Genomic DNA, 18,968 nt, shown 5'->3' with positions numbered 1-18,968 from the left:
CTATTAGTAGTGGTCATGTCTGGTATTGCTACTCAGTCTCGGTTACATGAATGGGATGGAGCTGCTCTTAGCCTCTACTACAAGTACGACACTGTACCTATCAAACCAAGGAGGGCATGTAGCAGTCGGCTAGAATGCCAAAAATCACTTTAGTTAATTGATTGGTGGGATTGCAAAGGATAGGGAATCAGCAGAAAAGTCCCCTTTTAAAGGGTATTTGGAGTTTGGGGGGAAAAAAACAGTTTGCGTTGCACTTCTGTTAAAGGGGTTGCCTTATTCTCCATCTTTAGGAGTGTACCACAGTCTTATTCATTATTATTTCTTTAATTTTGTATTTTTTATCATTATGATTATTATTATCTCAAACAATGATTTTCATATATACATATAGTATACAGTATTGTGCAAAAATTGTAGGCAGGTGTGAAAAAATGCCAAAAATTAAGAATGTTTTTAAAAAAAAAAAAATATATATATATATATATATATATATATATATATATATATATATATATATATAATATATATATATATATATATACTGCTCAAAAAATAAAGGGAACTCTTAAACAACAGAATATAACTCCAAGTAAATCAAACTTCTGTGAAATCAAACTGTCCACTTGGGAAGCAACACTGATTGACAATCAATTTCACATGTTGTGCAAATGGAATAAACAACGGATGGAAATTATTGGCAATTATCAAGACACCCTCAATAAAGGAGTGGTTCTGCAGGTGAGGACCACAGACCACATCTCAGTACCAATGCTTTCTGGCTGATGTTTTGGTCCCTTTTGAATGTTGGTTGTGCTTTCACACTCGTGGTAGCATGAGATGGACTCTACAACCCACACAAGTGTTTCAGGTAGTGCAGCTCATCCAGAATGGCACATCAATGCGAGCTGTGGCAAGAAGGTTTGCTGTGTCTGTCAGCATAGTATCCAGAGGCTGGAGGAGACAGGCCAGTACACCAGGAGACATGGAGGGGGCCGTAGGAGGACAACAACCCTTCAGCAGAACCGCTACCTCAGCCTTTGTGCAAGGAGGAACAGGAGGAACACTGCCAGAGCCCTGCAAAATGACCTCCAGCAGGCCACAAATGGGCATGTGTCTGCACAAACGGTTAGAAACTGACTCCATGAGGATGGTCTGAGTGCCCGAAGTCCACACCACAGATGGGGGTTGTGCTCACAGCCCAACACCATGCAGGACGCTTGGCATTTGCCACAGAACACCGGGATTGGCAAATTCGCCACTGGCACCCTGTGCTCTTCACAGATGAAAGCAGGTTCACACTGAGTACATGTGACAGACATGACAGAGTCTGGAGATGCCTTGGAGAGTGATCTGCTGCCTGCAACATCCTTCAGCATGACCGGTTTGGCAGTGGGTCAGTAATGGTTCGGCGTGGCATTTCTCTGGAGGGCCGCACAGCCCTCCATGTGCTCGGCAGAGGTAGCCTGACTGCCATTAGGTATCGAGATGAGATCCTCAGACCCCTTGTGAGACCAGATGCTGGTGCGATTGGCCCTGGGTTCCTCCTAATGCAGGAGAATGCCAGACCTCATGTGGCTGGAGTGTGTCAGCAGTTCCTGCAAGAGAAGGCATTGAAGCTATGCACTGGCTCGCCCATTCCCCAGCCTGAATTCGATTGAACACATCTGGGACATCATGTTGTGCACCATCCACCAACGTCATGTTGCACCACAGACTGGTTAGGGGTTGGCAGATGCTTTAGTCCAGGTCTGGGAGGAGATCCCTCAGGAGACCATCCTCATCAAAAGCATGCCTAGGCATTGCAGGGAGGTCATATAGGCACGTGGAGGCCACACACAATACTGAGCATCATTTCCTTGTCTTGAGACATTTCCACTGAAGTTGGATCAGCCTGTAACTTCATTTTCCACTTTGATTTTGGGCATCATTCCAACTCCAGACCTCTGTGGGATATTAGTTGTGATTTACGTTGATCATTTTTAGGTTTTATTGTTCTCAACACACTCCACTATGTAATGAATAAAGATTTACAACTGGAATATTTCATTCAGTGATATCTAGGATGTGGGATTTTAGTGTTCCCTTTATTTTTTTGAGCAGTGTATTTAGAAGTGTTAATAGTTTATTTTTATCCATTAACAAAAAGCAAAATGAATGAATTAATGAGCAATATAAATCCAATCAGTATTGGGAACCACATTTTGACTTTAAAACAGAATCAAAGCGTCAGTTCTTCTAGATACACCTTGCCCACAAAGAGGAACACAGGGAACTCGGCAGGAGGTTGTTCCAAACATCTTGGTAAACTGTAAACTTGATTCCAGCTCACCTAGTAGCTCTATGCTCATCCACCTGGGGCTCACACACCGGCCTCGCCCTGGCCTCATATCAAGGAAAATAGAAAAAATTGGAGTCCAGCTCAACAGGGCAACATGGTGGCGCAGTGGTTAGCACAGCAGCCTTGCAGCGCTGGAGTCCTGGGTTCGAATCCCACCCAGGACAACATCTGCAAAGAGTTTGTATGTTCTCTCCGTGTTTGCGTGGGTTTCCTCCGGGCACTCCGGTTTCCTCCTACATTCCAAAGACATACTGATAGGAAATTTAGATTGTGAGCCCCATCGGGGACAGCGATGATAATGTATGCAAACTGTAAAGCGCTGCAGAATATGTTAGCGCTATATAAAAATAAAGATTATTATTATTATTAACAGGACTGGATTTTCCTTTTCTTTTTATTTTTCGAAAGAAAATATAGTGCATACAAAAGAAAAATGTACATGGTCGACATGACCCAGTCGACACGTTTTGACTGCACTAAGCAGTGTTTCTCATGACTCTTGGCGAACTGACCCCAGATCTTCTGTGGATGTCGCTTGTACAAATCCTTCTGTCTCTTCATGAAATCCCAGACAGACTGGATGATGTGAGATCAGGGCTCTGTAGGGCCGGATCATTACTTCCAGGATTCCTCGTTCTTAATGACATTGGCTGGATGTTGGTGGTCGTTGTTCTGCTGAAAGAATAAATTTGGAGCCAGACGCCTCCCTGATTGTATTACATGATGGATAAGTATCTGCCTGTATTTCTCATCAATGAGGACACCAAGATATTGGCAACGTTGAAGACCGTAGACGCAATGATCGGCCAAGGAAACTTAGTGAAGCAGATGAAAGCCATAACATGCTCATTGTACATATCTGCAAAATTGTTAAATGTCCAGCTGTGCCATCAGCTCAGAACTGGCAGCAACGAGAGGGACCCAGCAGCATCCATCTACTGCTTGGAGAAGTCTGGCCAGAAGGAGTCTTTATGGAAGAACTGAGGTCAAAATGCCCAAATCTTCCACATGGAAACAACGCCAAGTTGCTCAACTATAGGTGAAAACATAGGAACCAGGGTGCAGAAAAATGGCAGCAGGTGCTCTGGACTGAGGAGTCAAATGTGAAATATTTGGCTGTAACAGAAGCAGATAGTTCACCAAAGGGCTGGAGATCGGCACAATAATGAGGGTCTGCAGGAACAGTAAAGTATGATGGAGGGTCCTGCAAATTTGTGGCTGCATTTTGGCAAATTGAGTTGTGTATTTGTTCAGGATTAATGGTGAGAAATACAGGCAGATACTGATCTATCATGTAATACCATCAGGGAGGCGTCTGGCTCCAAATTTATTCTTTCAGCAGAACAACGACCCCCAAAATCCTGCCAATGCCATTAAGAACGAGGAGTTCGGGAAGTGATGATCCGGCCCCACAGATCCCTGATCTCACATCATCCAGTCCATCTGGGATCTCATAAAGGATCTGCACAAGTGACATCATCTAAATAGGATCTGGGATCAGTTCTCCAAGATGTTTGGAACAACCTCCTGCCGAGTTCCTTCACAAACCGTGTGCAAGTGACCGAGAAATGATGGTGCCGACGGGCAGTCATCAAATATCGATGGGATTTAGATTTCTCTTCTTTTCATTCACTTTGTATTAACTATTAACACTTCTGTGGTTAGAACCATTCTTACTTTGCATCATCTTCTCCTGAATCTTTTGCACAGTGCTGTATACATTCATAAATGGATAATAAGTTCCGGATGCTCCGGTTTAATGTAACATAAATCACTTAACACTATAGAAATGCCACTTCCGTCCATCCGTCTTTCTACGGCCTCAGTATAATATGAGCAGTTTTGAGCATAATGCCCAATAATGTCTATTTTACGTCCATTTTCCCTGTAGTCACTTCTGGAAAAGAGGCTTTTCGAGAGGTTAATTGATAACTTATCTTGCATTGGCTTTTTGGCAGTAATGTAATTTACTGCAGCAATTAGATGAGTTCAGTGGCTTTATACAGTACAATGGGGGGGAGTAGAAAGAAAATTCCCGTCCTCATTGGAAACATTATGTCCTCTGACAATAGATGAGTTTGTTAAATTGCCGTTTTCAGATTTGTAGCATGTGTCACTGAGCGGCGAGATCTAATGAATGGCAATCAGAATAATTCAGCAAATGGGCTGATTACTTTGTGGAATATCAATGAACAATGCCGTGAGTTTTATAGAGCGAGTTCGGCTATTCCTTATCGATGGGCATTAACATTGGTAATAACGAAAACTGGGGTCACCCATACCATCCGATCACATCACTGAGGTCTACCTTCCATCTTGGGCTTTCCATTTTTACAAAAGTTTGTTCTTTTGCATTTGCACCTTCCATAGGATAGGGGATAACATATTGCTGGGACCACCACCGATCCCAAGCACAGGGCTATAGCATGCCCCTTTTAATTGAGTGATAGTTCTGCCATCCTGATTCATTCCTTATATTTGGTACCCATGAAGATAGCCGAGAATTGTAATCGACTATCTCCGGTAGCCCCATAAACAGTGAATAGAGATGACCCTACTGTTGGGAGGGTCATATCGGTCAGACCTACAATCGTGTGGGTTGGTGATGACTTCCTAAGCCATACTTATGGCTTTTGCAACACTAGAACCCTAGAGGTAGCCTTTAAGATGGGGCAGCAACTTGCAACACTAGTCCTGTTGATCTGACCGGCTGTAAGGGTTGCAGTCCCAACTCTAAGAGGGGGAGATGTCTCGGAGAGAAGCTTTCTCTAGTAGGTCGCATGGAGTTATCTAGATCATCCCCTATCAGAGATTCATTACATATTTTGGGAATGTGTCCTATATGTTACTGGTCCGAATAAAATTTAAGGTGAATATCCTCTGAAGTATGTGAAGCCCCCCTTTGAGACATGCCGATCAGGGGATGTGGGAGGGAGATGGGTCTAACAGTTGGGTAAATCCAGTGCCAATGGAATGAGCCTCACGCTCTGCTTTAACCCAATCGAAGAGGGCACAAAGACCATAGAAGAAAATTCCATTGCAAGGAAAAAGTAGGATTAAACCAAAAAAAATCCAGATTATATTAGCCTTGTCTTGCGGTGCTCAGCTTGATACTTGTAAAAGAGCATGAAAATTCAGAGGAGAGCAAGAGAAGTGGCACTCACCACCAATTTCAGCAAAATGCACTTTATTTCGGTCACAGGACTGCAGAGACATCAGCCGTTTCGCTAGTTAATGCTTCTTCTAGCTCACAGAGGAACCTGGAAAAGCCACAAGAAGCTCGTCCTCAGGCGAAACAGTTGTTCATTTCACTGATGTCTCTATCTGCAATCCTGTGACTGACACAGTGCATTTTACTGAAATTGCTGGTGGTGAGTCCTGCTTCTCTCGCTCTCCTGTGAATTTTCATGACCATTCGAAGAGGGATCTGGCCGCTGAACCTTCTTATTAGCTCTGATAGGTTTGTAGCAAGAGGTCTACTAACAGTATTCGAAGATACAAAGCTACTAAATGAAGTCTAAGCTTCCTTAAAGAGAGCTTTCTAAATTTGGGTCATTGATCATTAAAGGGGGCGTTGAGGATATCAACACTTCCAGAATTGGTGGGGACACCGAGAGCGCTGCCATAGCGGGAGATTCAATGGATGAGTGATTCTTATATCTTTATTTTACAAAGTTCCCTACTCTTTGCTCATAACAAAAAACCTTAAAAAAACATGTTGTAAAGGGGATGAATCTCTATTTTTGAATTCTCACCTTTTGGCCAGAGTGGAGAGCAGCTACAAAGAGAGACTTTGCCTCTGGAGGACCAATCCTGTCCTGTATAACACATGCAACCCATTGATTTGAATGTACGCAGTGTAATACTTAATTTGGCCTCTGGTGGTGCTGCAGGAACATTGAATACTTTCCTCCATACATAACATGGGGATTTTAGTAGGGGGATTCTATAGTTAAGTTAGAACTGTCCAAAGTGAAGAACGCTCTTGGCATTATAGGACTTCGAAACTTTGCAGATTGAGACAATTTCATCCATAATGATGTCACCAGAGACATTTTAGATAGGTTCCTTCAGAAATGGTCATCCTCTAGTCAACAAGCCCAAACAAATGTTCACAAAATAGTCTTTTCATGAGGCTAAACGTTGAGGAACCACAGTCCTCATATTAGTGAGGATAGGGCTCGATACGCTACCAATGGCTTGTTTAATAACATGGTGCAAATTGATACTTTGTATCTGATGGAACCAATTGGATTTATGTTTCAGAGGTCTAAGTTGTTACTTGTGGTCTCCACCCATGAGGTGCAGACCACGACCCAACCTGGGCTCATCCACAAGATTGCCTCCTCCATGTATCATGTTATTAAACCGTATCCATTTGCCATCTATACACCATGAAGGAAGACGCAGGATGAGTCGATATTCGGCTCCACGACGTCTCCAGTCATCGTGTTAGCGAATGGATCCGCTGCTTTCTCCTGCCCATTGGCTCACCGCACGGACTAGCCGCCATCGTTGTGTAGAGGTGATGGGTGCACATGACGTAACATGTATTGTGCTCTTCTTTCAATTGCATGGAATGCTGTTTTTGACTTGCAATGCCAACATGACCTAAAATATATTGCATTTTTTTTTCATAACCCCAGGGGACTAGCAGGTTTTATTTTTTTGCATGTGCTTTCCCCTAGACTCTGGCTGCGCTAACAAGAAATTCAATAAATCTGCTTCCAAACCATCTTGCACAAGCTTTGCATGTCCAGTCTGGTCCTGAGGAGATTAACAAGCGAATAGAAAACACCATCGACTTACGGAGTGGAGATAAGTTGAGAAGAGAGCATATCAAGCCTTTCTCACTGATGTTTAAAGACTCCAGCCTGGAGCATAAGGTAGCTGAGTCTGGGTGGCAAGACCGTCTCTATCGTCTGTGTAATGGGTCGTTATGAAAGAGAAAAAAGAAATATTTGTGAAAATTCCATGTTGTTTTGTTAACGGTATTAAGCCCGGGCCCCGCATTTTAAAGTGAACCTGCCACCGACACTACTTTAAATGAGTCAATTGTGTCATGCCTTAAGACCGGGAGTGCACAACCTGCTGTCCGGGGGACAAATACTGCCCAATGCAGTAAGCGCATGCTTATTGAGTCCTCCAGAAAGGAAGAATTGGTTGAGTAGGAATGAAGCTCTCTCTGTAAGAGCGCAGTCAGATGGTGGTACAAATCGGACCATGATCGGAACGCAGTGCATGGACTGGCTGGCGGCTCTCCTGAACCAAGCGTGAGAGCTTCATGTATTTCTATACACTCAGGTCGGGAGAGCCTCCTTCCAGTCCATGCACTGCATTCCGATCTCGGTCTGATTTATACGACGGTCTGACTGCTACGCTAAGGGCTCATGCAGCTGTCCGTGCAACAAGGTCTGAGCATGGACTAAAATGCACTCCTTCGCCACAGTGTGACCACCTCATAGAATTAAATGAAGCTGTCACGCTCAAGTCAGGAGACTCGCGGCCAGTCCGTGCATTGCTTTACGATCTTGGTCCGATTTATACGACTGTCTGATTGCAACTCTAAGGGCGCATGCAGATGTCGGAGCACGGACCACAACGCACTCCTTGACCCCAGTGTAACAGCCTCATAGAATTATATGAAGCTGTCTCGGTCAAGTCGGGAGACTCGTGGCCAGTCCGTGCATTGCTGTCCGTGCTTGGACCGTATTCCACAGATCTGCATGAGCCCTATTACTTTTTATGCCTCCTTAACTACAATGGAGATAGCCCTGCTTACATCCGGCCATCTCCACTCCTTTTCTCTGGAGTGCCATAGAGGGGAGGAAGGGACCCCCATTTTCCAAATAAGTTGGCAGTTATATGTCAGATATGGTTCATGTTGGCTAACCCCTCATTAGACCTTTTGGGGGTGTTACATCTAACAATATGTCCCTCGGCCTCCCTAATAAAAGGTTATGCACCCCTGCCCTAATACAGGTCAGTGTAATTTCTTCCACTAAACAGCCCCTTAAATTACCAAATATTAGGACTATACCGCGGAATGCACTCCATAGTTCCTCCAAAATGAGAGTCTGCATCATATGATCCTTTTTGGCACAGGCGATTGGCATATTTTCATCCCTTCGTGCTCTGCTTGCCACAATGAGTTCCTTTTGGCATAAGTGATTAGCGTATTTTCAGCCCTCCATGTCCTGTGTTCCTCTTTAGGTGAGTGTTAAGTGCTAATATACAGTGGGTACGGAAAGTATTCAGACCCCTTTAAATTTTTCACTTTGTTTCATTGCAGCCATTTGGTAAATTCAAAAAAGTTAATTGTTTTCTCATTAATGTACACTCTGCACCTCATCTTGACTGAAAAAAAACAGAAATGTAGTAATTTTTGCAAATTTATTAAAAAAGAAAAACTGAAATCTCACATGGTCATAAGTCTTCAGACCCTTTGCTCAGTATTGAGTAGAAGCCCCTTCTGAGCTAGTACAGCCATGAGTCTTCTTGGGAATGATGCAACAAGTTTTTCACCCCTGGATTTGGGGATCCTCAGCCATTCTTCCTTGCAGATCCTCTCCAGTTCCGTCAGGTTGGATGGTGAACGTTGGTGGATGCCATTTTCAGGTGTCTCCAGAGATGCTCAGTTGGGTTTAGGTCAGGGCTCTGGCTGGGCCAGTCAGGAATGGTCACAGAGTTGTTCTGAAGCCACTCCTTTGTTATTTTAGCTGTGTGCTTAGGGTCATTGTCTTGTTGGAAGGTGAACCTTCGGCCAAGTCTGAGGTCCAGAGCACTCTGGAAGAGGTTTTCATCCAGGATATCTCTGTACTTGGCCACCTTCATGTTTCCTTAAATGACAACCAGTCATCCTGTTCCTGCAGCTGAAAACACCCCCATAGCATGTTGCTGCCACCACCATGTTTCACTGTTGGGATTGTATTGGGCAGGTGATGAGCAGTGCCTGGTTTTCTCCACACATACCGCTTAAAATTATCACCAAAAAGGTCTATCTTCATCTCATCAGACCAGAGAATCTTATTTCTCATAGTCTGGGAGTCCTTCATGTGTTTTTTAGCAAACTCTATGCGGGCTTTCCTATGTCTTGCACTGAGTAGAGGCTTCCGTGGGGCCACTCTGCCATAAAGGCCTGACTGGTGGAGGCTGCAGTGATAGCTGACTTTGTGGAACTTTCTCCTATCTCCCTACTGCATCTCTGGAGCTCAGCCACAGTGATCTTGGGGTTCTTTACCTCTCTCACCAAGGCTTTTCTCCCACGATTGCTCAGTTTGGCTGGATGGCCAGGTCTAGGAAGACTTCTGGTGGTCCCAAACTTCTTCCATTTAAGGATTATGGAGGCCACTGTGCTCTTAGGAACCTTGAGTACTGCAGAAATTCTTTTGTAACCTTGGCCAGATCTGTGCCTTGCCACAATTCTGTCTCTGAGCTCCTTGGCCAGTTCCTTTGACCTCATGATCCTCATTTGGTCTGACTTGCACTGTGAGCTGTGAGGTCTTATATAGACAGGTGTGCGCCTTTCCAAATCAAGTCCTATCAGTTTAATTAAACACAGCTGGACTCCAATGAAGGAGTAGAACCATCTCAAGGAGGATCACAAGGAAATGGACAGCATGGAACCTAAATATGAGTGTCTGAGCAAAGGGGCTGAATACTTATGACCATGGGATATTTCAGTTTTACTTTTTTATTAAATTTGCAAAAACGTCTACATTTCAGTTTTTTTTTTCAGTCAAGATGGGGTGCAGAGTGTACATTAATGAGAAAAAAATGAACTTTTTTGAATTTACCAAATGGCTGCAATGAAACAAAGAGTGAAAAATGTAAAGGGGTCTGAATACTTTCTGTACCCACTGTATTACAGGGTATGACACCATTGTGCTAATTTACAGACGTGTCCTTTCTTACCTTTTCTCTAAGTCCAATAATTAAAAATAAAATAGCAAACATTAACTTTGTGATACTCTGTGGGGAGATGTCTATGCTATATGTGTCTCTATGTTGCCACCCAGTGGTTGTGATGTGGGTTGCAGTCGTGTAGAGGTTTTGGTTGTGATGTGTTGAATCTGTATGGGGAGAAACTAGCGTCTTTAACAAAATTTGCATGAAGTTAAGGCAAGACGCTTCCGTAGTGACGAGTTCTCTCTAAATCCACATATAATATTGCGTTAGCATTTATGCCCTTTCTTGAATTACTGGATGTTTGTTCTCCATTCTCATCCGGAGCTGGTTTCAGATTTCTGCTGGTTCATCATGTACAGGGCGATAAATGTAGTTGGTCGCACCGTGGGACTCAAGAATAAGGGGGTCCAGACTGTCCCTTTTGGTCCATGTGAGAATACCGATACTATTAAAGACCCCTAATAGTTGGGATCTCTCTTGTAGATTTTCTTTATATTTTAGCCAACTTTTTCTACTAATTTGCTGCTCCAGATTGTCTGTAAGTTCTTTACCTAGCTGAGTGCTTTTGAAAAAATGTTAGAAATCCATCAGCGCTCCTGGTTATGACGGCTCTTTCTGCTCTTCCCCTTTCTTCTCCTAGTGTTAGGGCTATTATATCGGATGTGGACGAGTGCTAGCTGTGGTTTTCACGGATAGCAGTCAAAGCCATGTTATTGTACATGCTGTGCACATGTAACATTTTTTGCTCGAGGAAAAAAAATTGTGACATGTTCGACTTTGATCCTAGTGTCAGATCAAAGTTGGCAATGCAAGTCTATGGGTCTGTAGAAAACATTGGATCGCACTTGGATGAAATCCGTGCCCTGTCTGAATTTTCACGCACTGACATAATGGAGGCGGTTGAAAAACTCCTTTGAGAACAACTGATCCCACTCTGAACAAACTCTGATCAAATTCTAATCAGAGACTGTTTTTCTCAGTTGGAGAGAAAATGATCATGTGACCCTACCCTTAGAGATAGCAGCACGTAAGAGGAGGGGTTTGTACTCAGATCTTCACAGTATGGAGAGGTGAGAAAGCATATAAAGTCTTAGGGAGGGCAGATAAAACAAGCTATAGGCAAGGAGAAAAGCACATGAGCAGGAAATAAGTGCAGGATAGAAGCTTTGCTGATATATGAGCTACTAAAAACTTCAGCACCATAGATACACACAGAGATCATATCCAACCTATATTACTGAGAGAGACAATCAAACAAGAGAGACAACTGAAACTTGCATCAGGCTGCAAACTGCATCTTAGGGGGTATAAAAATGAGTAAAGATTTTAGACGGGAGCTTAGTGCAATTTTATTTACTAAAAGTAAATACTAACATCATTTTTCCTACATCGAATACGTGGAAATCCCTGTGTCGTTCGCCACCCCCTACACCCTGCACTGTGTATAGCATAGTATCAGTTTTTCCTTTTTCTTTTTTTATGAACCAGATTAATTTTTAGCAAAATATTTTCGCACTATTTGAGAAGTAATTGATCTCTAAGAGCTGCTCCTTAATATCTGTCTACAGTTTGTCAAACTCCCCTTGGATTAGTAATTTGACAGTGAGGAGTAGATTAAGGATTGGGTTCTTGTCATTAGCCTATGTTCACACTTTTAGCTGTTCATCTGTGAAATCCTCTTCGAAAACCGCTCTAAAAACTCATCTTATTCATCTCTACAGGAAATCTGCTTTTCTGTTCCTATGAGGAGTTTTTTGAGCTTCTTTTTTTTCCTTAAGAGGTTTTAAAAAAATGCCTAATAGAAAAATAGTAGCGCAATAAATCTCTCCAAAGTCCAAAGTAGGCACTGTCAAATCAAAAGGCAATTCAGGAAAAAAAAAAAAAACGTTTCAAAACCCTGTTGAAACAGTTTTAGTGATAGAAAAACTTTTATAAAAACTCCCCCGAAAAGGAGAGTTTCTTGAAGCAGCTTCTGCTTGAAAAACTCATAGTTTTTGAACTCTTCAAAAACTTAGTGTGAACATAGTCTTATACTGATCCTTAGGGCTCATACTGACTTGCGAGAAATACTGACGAGTGCAATCCGATAAAAAGTCAGACTGCACACGGGCCAGTGTTATTCAATGAGTTACATCTCATCTGCGATATTTTTCTTAGCTGAAATTGGACCGAGAAAAAAAATCGCAGCATGCTGCATATTTCTACGATTCTCGGACGAGACTCGCCAATGTAAGTCAATGGGTGCGAGAAAAAAAAATTGCACAGCACTCGCACCATGCGAGTGCTGTCCGATTTTTACACACCGTGTCCTTTGAAAAGCCGGTAATTCAGTGCAGTGTACAGTAAAATCACACTGACAGGTTAGAATAGAAAAGATAGAATAGATATATACACATAGAATATATATATATATATATATATATATATATATATATATATATATATATTGAAAAAATTAGAACAGCATCATATTACCACACTTGCAGTGCAAAGCTTTCCAGACCAGTGTTCAGGTGGTTCCAATAATATGAGAAAAAAAGGAAAACAGCACAAAGAAAGTAACAAAAAAGTGGGTCTTTAATGCCTGGACGGCGTGGCAACGTTTCGGATTTTCCAATCCTTTTTCAAGCTTGAAAAAGGATTGGAAAATCCGAAACGTTGCCACGCCGTCCAGGCATTAAAGACCCACTTTTTTGTTACTTTCTTTGTGCTGTTTTCCTTTTTTTCTCATATATATATATATATATATATATATATATGTATATGTCTTTATATTTCATAGAGAGATAGATAGCAGAAAAGCCGATAATTCATTTGTCGGCTTCTGTGAAATCATTGCAGAAGCCGACAAGATAGGAGACATGGTTTACATACAGTAAACCATTGCAGATCAGTTACATTTATCATGTCAGTGTCTAATACTGTTAGTAGTATGTGTGTGTAAAATTTGGGGCCAGTATGTATTTAACAAAAGAAAAAACGGAAAAAACTGTTGTGGGCTCCCGCGCAATTTTCTGCCCCAGAGAGGGAAAGCCAGTGACTGAGGACAGATATTAATAGCCTAGAAAGGGACGGACCATGGTTATTGCCCCCCCTGGCTAAAAACATCTGCCCCCAGCCACCCCAGAATTCCAGCACTTAGCCTCTCTCTTGGCACTGCCCTGTAGTTGTGGCATATGGGGTAATAAGGGGTTAATGTTACCTTTGTATTCTAAGGTGACATTAAGCCTGGCTAAAGGTACCTTCACACGAAACGACATCGCTAGCGATCCGTGACGTTGCAGCGTCCTCGCTAGCGATATCGTTTCGTTTGACACGCAGCAGCGATCAGGATCCTGCTGTGATGTCGCTGGTCGCTGAATAAAGTCCAGAACTTTATTTGGTCGTCCGATCGCTGTGTATCGTTGTGTTTGAAAGCAAAAGCAACGATACCAGCGATGTTTTACACTGGTAACCAGGGTAAACATCGGGTTACCAAGCGCAGGGCCGCACTTAGTAACCCGATGTTTACCCTGGTTACCAGCGTAAAAGTAAAAAAAACAAACAGTACATGCTCACCTGCGCGTCCCCCAGCGTCTGCTTCCTGACACTTACTGAGCGCCGGCCCTAAAGTGAAAGTGAAAGCACAGCAGTGACGTCACCGCTCTGCTGTTAGGGCCGGAGCTCAGTCAGTGTCAGGAAGCAGACGCTGGGGGACGCAAAGGTGAGCATGTACTGTTTGTTTTTTTTACTTTTACGCTGGTAACCAGGGTAAACATCGGGTTACTAAGCGCGGCCCTGCGCTTAGCAACCCGATGTTTACCCTGGTTACCCGGGGGCCTCGGCATCGTTGGTCGCTGGAGAGCGGTCTGTGTGACAGCTCTCCAGCGATCAAACAGCGACGCTGCAGCGATCGGCATCATTGTCGCTATCGCTGCAGCGTCGCTTCGTGTGAAGGTACCTTTAGTAATGGAGAGGTGTCAATAAGAAACCTATCCATTACTAATCCTAAAGTTTGTAATGGGTTAATAAAACACACACACATGCAGAATAAAGTATTTTAATTAAATAAAACACTAAACGCTGTTTAACCATTTTATTGTTACTGGTAGTCCATGTGATGCCCTCGATCTCCTGTAATAAATGAAAAAATAACAAACCAACAATATAACCATACCTGTCCGGCATACAGTCAGTCCCACACCATAATCCATATCTGGGGTGTATACAGTTTACAAGCGGGAATGGTGCTAATGCGACCGGCCCGGCTGAAAACTACTGGGGAATAAATGAAATGCTGGGAGCGGAGCTTCGGTGACTAGCGGTGACGTCACTGAAGCTGCACTCCCTCACAGCCTGAACTCAGATGAACTCTTGAGCATGGGAAAATCAGCTGGCATTTTCCCACACTCAAGAGTTCATCTGAGTTCATGCCGGCAGGGAGCGCAGCTTCAGTGACATCACCGCTAGTCACCGAAGCTCCGCTCCCAGCATTTCATTCATTCCCCAGTAGTTTACAGCTGGGACGGTCTCATTAGCACTGCTCCCAGTTGTAAACTTTATATACCTCAGATATAGATTACAGCGTGGAACTGACTGTATGCCAAACAGGTATGGTATATTGTTGGCTTTTCATTTATTACAGGGTGTCGCATGGATTACCAGTAACAATAAAATAGTCAAACAGTGTTTAGCATTTTTTTCCATTAAAAGACTTCATTCTGCATGTGTGTGTGTTTATTTAACCCTTTACAACCTTTAGGATTAGTAATAGGTGTCTTATTGACACCTCTCCATTACTAAGCCAAGCTTAATATCACCTTACAATACAAAGGTGACATTAACCCCTTATTACCCCATATGCCACTGCTACAGGGCACTGGGAAGAGAGAGGCTAAGTGCCAGAATTGGCACATCTTACAAATGCGTCTTTTCTGGGGTTGCTGGGGGCAGATGTTTTTAGCCGGGGGGGGGGGGGGGCAATAACCATGGTCCCTCTCTAGGCTATTAAAATCTGCCCTCGGTCACTGGCTTTCCCTCTCTGGCGCAGAAAATTGCGCAGGAGTCCACGCCACTTTTTTCCGTGAAAACATTCTTTTACTAAATACATACAGGTCCCACATTTTACAAACACAGACTACTAACAGTATTAGACATTGACATATATAATTCTCTAACTGTTCTGCAATGGTTTACTGTATGTACACCATGTCTCCTATCCTGTCGGCTTCTGCAATAATTGTACAGAAGCCAACAAATGAATTATCACCCATTCTGCTATTTATCTGTCCATGAAATATGAAGATATATGTGTCACTGACATATATATATATACACCTATTCTATGTGTATATATCTATTCTATCTATTCTAACCTATTCTATTCCATACTGTACTCGGCGTCTGCCGGCTTTTAATCTATCTATCTATCTAATATATATATACTGTATGTTTTGAAGATTATTTGGTTTTAAAATGATGTGTACAGCTGTATTTTACAATGCGATTTTAACATGAGCTTTTACATACAGAGAACTGCTGTATGTAAAACCTCGTGTTAAAGTTGCATTGCATACGGATGTGGAAAAATCGCACGGAAATCGCATTTCACTCGCATGACACTCACATAGCACTCGTCCGTTTTTTCGGTCCAGAAATCGGACCGTTTTTTTTCTCACAAATGGGTATGAGCCCTTATAAAGAGTCTCAGGGTTGTGCTGTTAGAATGAATATTACATATTATATTAGTATAGTGGAATAACCCTTAACCCCTTAATCCCATATGACATACTATCCCGTCAAGGTGACCTGGGACTTAATTCCCAGTGACGGGATATTACGTCATATGCAATCGGCCGCGCTCACGGGGGGAGCGCGGCCGATAGTGGCCAGGTGTCAGCTGACATCCGGCACTATGTGCCAGGAGCGGTCACGGACCGCTCCTGGGACATTAACCCCCGAAACACGATCGTAGCGGTCCGGGGGCATAGGGAAGCATCGCGCAGGGAGGGAGGTCACCTTGTACCGAGCGTCTCCTCCCTGCAGGCCCCGGATCCAAAATGGCCGCGGGGCTACTTCCAGGTCCTGCAGGGAGGTGGCTTACAAGCGCCTAAATAAAAGTACACATATTTTGTTTTGCCGCGTCCATAACAACCCGACCTATAAACCTGTCCCACTAGTTAACCCCTTTAGTGAACACCGTAAAAAAAAAAAAAAAAACGAGGCAAAAAAACAACGCTTTATTATCATACCGCCGAACAAAAAGTGAAATAACACGCGATCAAAAAGACGGATATAAATAAACATGGTACCACTGAAACGTCATCTTGTCCTGCAAAAAACGAGCCGCCATACAGCATAATCAGCGAAAAAATAAAAAGTTACAGTCCTCAGAATAAAGCGATGCAAAAATAATTATTTTTTCTATATAATAGTTTTTATCGTATAAAAGCACCAAAAATGATATAAATGAGGTATCGCTGTAATCGTACTGACCCGAAGAATAAAACTGCTTTATCAATTTTACCAAACATGGAAAGGTATTAAGGCCCCCCCCCCTCTCCCCCCAAAAAGAAATTCATGAATAGCTGGTTTTTGGTTATTCTGCCTCACAAAAATCGGAATAAAAAGCGATCAAAAAATGTCACGTGCCCGAAAATGTTAACAATAAAAACGACAACTCGTCCCGCAAAAAATAAGACCTCACATGACTCTGTGGACCAAATATGGAAAAAGTATAGCTCTCAAAATGTGGAGACGTAAAAACTATTTTTTCCAATAAAAAGCATTTTTTAGTGTGTGACAGCTGCCAATCATAAAAATCCGCTAAAAAACCTGCTATAAAAGTAAATCAAACCCCCCTTCATAACCCCCTTAGTTAGGGAAAAATAATAAAATTAAAAAAATGTATTTATTTACATTTTGCCATTAGGTTTAGGGTTAGGGCTAGCGTTAGGGCTAGGGTTAGGGCTAGGGTTTGGGTTGGGGCTAGGGTTAGGGTTGGGGCTAGAGTTAGGGTTGGGGCTAGGGTTAGGGCTATGGTTAAGGTTGGGGCTAAAGTTAGGGTTAGGGTTGGGGCTAAAGTTAGGGTTAGGGCTACAGTTAGGGTTGGGGCTAAAGTTAGGGTTCGGGTTAAAGTTAGCGTTGGGGCTAAAGTTAGGGTTGGGGCTAAAGTTAGGGTTAAGGCTACCGTTAGGGTTGGGGCTAAAGTTGGGGTTAGGGTTTGGATTACATTTACGGTTGGGATTAGGGTTAGGGGTGTGTCGGGGTTAGGGGTGTGGTTAGGGTTATGGTTGGGATTAGGGTTAGAGGTGTGTTGGAGTTAAGGGTGTGGTTAGGTTTGGGATTAGGGTTAGGGGTGTGGTTGGGATTAGGGTTAGGGGTGTGTTTGGGTTAGGGTTTCAGTTACAATTGGAGGTTTCCACTGTTTAGGCACATCAGGGGCTCTCCAAATGCGACATTGCATCCGATCTCAATTCCAGCCAATTCTGCATTGAAAAAGTAAAACAGTGCTCCTTCCCTACCGAGCTCTCCCGTGCACCAAAACAGGGGTTTACTCCATCATATGGGGTATCAGCGTACTGAGGACAAATTGGACAACAACTTTTGCGGTCCAATTCCTCTTGTTACACTTAGGAAAAAAAAAAATTGGGGGGGCTAAAAAAACATTTTTGTGGGAAACAAATGATTTTTTATTTTCACGGCTCTGCGTTATAAACTGTAGTGAAACAGTTGGGGGTTCAAAGCTCTCACAACACATCTGGAAAAGTTCCTTGCGGGGTCTAGTTTACAATATGGGGTCACTTGTGGGGGGTTTCTACTGTTTAGGTACATCAGAGGCTCTGCAAATGCAACGTGACGCCTGCAGACCAATCCATCTAAGTCTGCATTCCAAATGGCGCTCTTTCCCTTCCGAGCTCTGCCATGCGCCCAAACGGTGGTTCCAGCCCACATATAGGGTATCAGCGTACTTAGGACAAATTGGAAAGCAACTTGTGGTGTCCAATTTCTCCTGTTACCATTGGGAAAATACAAAACTGGGGGCTAAAAAATAATTTTTGTGGAAAAAAAAAGAATTGTTATTTTCACGGCTCTGCGTTATAAACTGTAGTGAAACACTTTGGGGTTCAAAGCTCTCACAACACATCTAGATAAGTTCCTTAGGGGGTCTAGTTTCCAAAATGGTGTCACTTGTGGGGGGTTTCAATGTTTAGGCACATCAGTGGCTCTCCAAACGCAACATGGTGTCCCATCTCAATTCCAGTCAATTTTGCATTGAAAAGTCAAACGGCGCTCCTCCCCTTCCGAGCTCTGTCATGCGCCCAAACAGTGGTTTACCCCAACATATGGGGTATCAGCGTACTCAGGACAAATTGCACAACAACTTTTGGGGTCCAATTTCTTCTCTTACCCTTGGGAAAATAACAAATTTGGGGCGAAAAGTTCATTTTTGTGAAAAAATATTATTTTTTATTTTTACGGCTGTACATTATAAATGTCTGTGAAGCACTTGGTGGGTCAAAGTGCTGGCCACACATCTAGATAAGTTCCTTAGGGGGTCTACTTTCCAAAATGGTGTCAATTGTGGGGATTTCAATGTTTAGGCACATCAGGGGCTCTCCAAACGCGACATGGCGTCCCATCTCAATTCCAGTCAATTTTGCATTGAAAAGTCAAATGGCGCTAATTCCCTTCCGAGCTCTGCCATGCGCCCAAACAGTGGTTTACCCCCACATATGGGGTA

The 18,968-nt window shown here is 43.0% G+C and overlaps 1 protein-coding gene across 3 annotated transcripts in view; it reads left to right on the top strand.

The window, feature by feature from the left end:
* ADCY8 (adenylate cyclase 8) overlaps positions 1-18,968 on the top strand; it is a 364,716-nt gene that overhangs the window by 218,652 nt on the left and 127,096 nt on the right. For 2 of the 3 annotated variants that reach the window (XM_077271241.1, XM_077271243.1), the window contains exon 8: positions 7,027-7,224. The exons of the other annotated variant lie outside the window; for it this stretch is intronic. In XM_077271241.1, coding sequence (XP_077127356.1) covers positions 7,027-7,224 — 198 coding nt within the window. The remainder of the gene's footprint in view (positions 1-7,026; positions 7,225-18,968) is intronic. 3 annotated transcript variants of the gene reach the window in all.

Source organism: Ranitomeya variabilis, chromosome 6, assembly GCF_051348905.1.
Source record: "Ranitomeya variabilis isolate aRanVar5 chromosome 6, aRanVar5.hap1, whole genome shotgun sequence".
Lineage (NCBI taxonomy): Eukaryota > Metazoa > Chordata > Amphibia > Anura > Dendrobatidae > Ranitomeya > Ranitomeya variabilis.
Note: the sequence above shows the minus strand (reverse complement) of the source record. Positions and strands in the feature narration are given on the sequence as shown.